The sequence below is a fragment of the Cyprinodon variegatus genome, unplaced genomic scaffold, assembly GCF_000732505.1.
Source record: "Cyprinodon variegatus isolate N-32 unplaced genomic scaffold, C_variegatus-1.0 Scaffold74, whole genome shotgun sequence".
NCBI lineage: Eukaryota > Metazoa > Chordata > Actinopteri > Cyprinodontiformes > Cyprinodontidae > Cyprinodon > Cyprinodon variegatus.
The window spans coordinates 331,305-334,269 of NW_015150527.1; the positions used below are offsets into that span (position 1 = coordinate 331,305).

General features: G+C 38.4%; 2 protein-coding genes across 2 annotated transcripts in view; one reads left to right on the top strand and one right to left on the bottom strand.

The window, feature by feature from the left end:
- Positions 1–2,394, bottom strand: part of LOC107083412 (glycerophosphodiester phosphodiesterase 1-like) — a 10,527-nt gene extending 8,133 nt beyond the window's left edge. The window contains exons 1-2 of the mRNA XM_015372613.1: positions 1,907–2,394; positions 1,562–1,587 (exon numbers count right to left, since the gene is read on the bottom strand). Coding sequence (XP_015228099.1) covers positions 1,562–1,587; positions 1,907–2,167 — 287 coding nt within the window. The 5' untranslated portion in view covers positions 2,168–2,394. The remainder of the gene's footprint in view (positions 1–1,561; positions 1,588–1,906) is intronic.
- Positions 2,395–2,479: 85 nt separating this feature from the next.
- tmem186 (transmembrane protein 186) overlaps positions 2,480–2,965 on the top strand; it is a 2,720-nt gene continuing 2,234 nt past the window's right edge. Inside the window, exon 1 of the mRNA XM_015372607.1 lies at positions 2,480–2,728. Within this exon, the coding sequence (XP_015228093.1) occupies positions 2,726–2,728 (3 nt within the window). The 5' untranslated portion in view covers positions 2,480–2,725. The remainder of the gene's footprint in view (positions 2,729–2,965) is intronic.

Below are 2,965 nucleotides of genomic sequence, written 5' to 3' on the forward strand. Positions count from 1 at the left end.
ATCCACTAGGTGTCACTGATGTGCTACAAAGCGTGGGAACGTCTACTCAGAGTGCAAGTGCTTAATGGTATTATAATCATATTAATACTGAATTGTAAATATATATTTGCAATTCAGTATTAATATGATTAAAATACCATTAACCAGTTTCACTTCAGTTGAAATGTCTTTGCATCTGACTAGATATGTGTAATCTAAGATTAATCTAAGATTAAAATGTGATGCGAGGTGTCTCCTATTAATTCTGACAGTTGCTCTGTTCGAATTCATGGAATGCGTGCTCAGAAGGCCAGATTCGAAGGACGATTATATCATAGCGCGGCGCCGACGTCTGGTCGGATTCCAAGACTCCTTGTTATGCGACCTGCAAATGCGTCCTTCCTTTTGCCTGATTTCAAGGATGGGTCCGATGTATCCTCACTATCCTTGGATATCCCAGGATTCATTGAGAGTCCAAGCAAGCTGGCTGCTCCGTGATCAGAGGAAAGGTTACTTGGCAGCGAACAGTGCTGAATATTGGAGGGTCAGTTTAATAGAATACAAGTATGTGAATAACTCTGTATGAACTGAATGAAAATAGTTGTTTTAATGATTAGTGAGTCAGATATGTGGCGGTTAATGTTTGATTTATCTAAAGGTTTTTATCTGTTACTGTGTAAAGGGGTTTGGCTGTAATTTAATGACAAATTCTAATACATCTGCAGAGTGGGGACTATTAATTTGATAAGATTTTTATTTTTTTATTGCTGTTTTGCACAACTTGCTTAACCAAGTAAGTTTTGTTGTTGAATATTAGAGATTTTGCAGATATATTTTTTATACATACATTGTTTAGATCTACTTTTTAGAATAGATAATCTCTTTATTGTCCCACGATGGGTATGTTTACAGCAGCAAAACGGTCCCACAAATGTGGAATTTAAAAAATGGGTAAGAATAACATAATAGTGAAGAAGTAAATATAAACAAAAAATACTGTAAAGTGTTTTAACAATATTAAAATGTGCACCTGGAGAATAAATAACCAATATACAGCTATGGACATTTTACAGTAATGGATATTTGAAAATAGCAGAATCATCAGAGATGCGCAAAATGACAGCAGCAGGTTATTAAACAGACTAAGGTTTATATCATTACATCTGATTTTATTTGTTCATGATCCCAGTGGTTGGAACCTTTATTCCACTCTGTATTCTCATAAGTGTAGTCTTTGTTCACTTTACAATAATAATAAAAAAAATAATAAAAAAGTTTTGAAAAGTTTTCTATTCGTTGCTAGCCGCCAAAGCCTATGGCGGTAAAAGCTGCTGAAGGGTAAACCTGTTTGAATTCAAAGCCAAAACTCTCCCGGTCTCCTTGTTTTCAAGGACTTCAAATGATCCAGTCCAGGTAGACCGGGTGCTTGGAAGACGCAGCCCATGAATTCGAAAACAGCCAACAGCTGTCTGAACTATNTTTTCAAGGACTTCAAATGATCCAGTCCAGGTAGACCGGGTGCTTGGAAGACGCAGCCCATGAATTCGAAAACAGCCAACAGCTGTCTGAACTATGGTCTGACCCAAGATGGCGCGGGCGTCCACGTATCTGTCCATGGTACAAAGTCTTTTGGCAGTTGTAGTATTAAGAAACGTTTGTTGCCTAGCGACCAGATGCAATCCACTGTTGCTTTGCAATTACATTAAAGCAAATCATTGGGTTAAAAACGTTTTTATCCAGCAAAACAACGGACAGTGGCCTGCACTTTAATCTAATAATTATTTTCCATTTTTAATCATTTTAAATTATTCATTTGTTGTAGTATATAGTAACTATGGCTAACAAATTACACCACATACTTCATTTGCAAGGTTTTCCTTTTTAAAATAAATTTTATATTTAATGTGTTTATTTTTTTAGCCATCACTCTTACCTCCCGTATGGCTGCTATCGTGTTCTCCGGTGCATCGTGTCCCCCGCCGCGGTGAGCGACCACGGACACCTTCCCCACTAGTGGGTGCAGCACCTTCTGCGCCCGACTGGTCGCCACCTGAGGGAACCTAAACATGGCTAGAAAGAGATAGAGGGAGGCGGTGAGGGCAGTGGACCACATGGGGCTCCGGGTTCCCACCAGGACCAGCACGAATACCAGCGAGTAGAGGGTGACTTCATCTCCAAACTGAAGCATTCTGGTTCTCCTTTTTTTTTCTCCTGTCTTTCGAGTCGAAAAGCCGAAACTACCTTCACACTGCACACAGTTACTGACCTAAAGGGGTAATTTCCTTAAAAAATTGTGTCGACACATACATCTACTATATCTACACGTTATTTTATTTTGGGAATTTTCATTTGAAGACTTACAAAAACAAAACAGCCCACGGCCAGTCAGCTGGTAGGACATTTAACCGGGTTGACGGACAGGGGGAACGCTTTTTATGTTGCACATAGCAGCGAAAGTGTCCGAATAAAGGTTCCGGGTTACTGCTTTAACCTCAAAGTTATGCATTTATGACAAAATAAAAGTAGTAATAAAGGTAAAAAGTCAAATGGAGTTTGTGATTTAATTAATTAGGTATTTTTAAAATAATGCATTTGAAAAAGAATTGACGGTTTGCCCTTTAACTTCATCCGGGTCGATGTATCGGCTCCCTTCGTAGGAAGTTCACTAGTTAAACACAAGACGACTCTGATCACGTTGCCTTTTACTATTTTTTTCTTAATTCTTTTATTAAAAAGAACAGCCATCATGGTGAGTAATTCACATTATTTAAATTGTTAACTAAGTGTGAAAAAATAGGCAAAGTCCTGTTTATATGCTAGCTACAGCTTTCCTCCTCACTAGCATCAGTTAATCAGGGCTGTCAACTCTCACCCACTGGGAGTGAGATTCACCCATCTCTGTGTCTTCACACTCTCCATCCATATTCAAATTTAACAGACATTAAAACTCAACTCCATTCCACTTATTTATGTGTTCTATAGTACT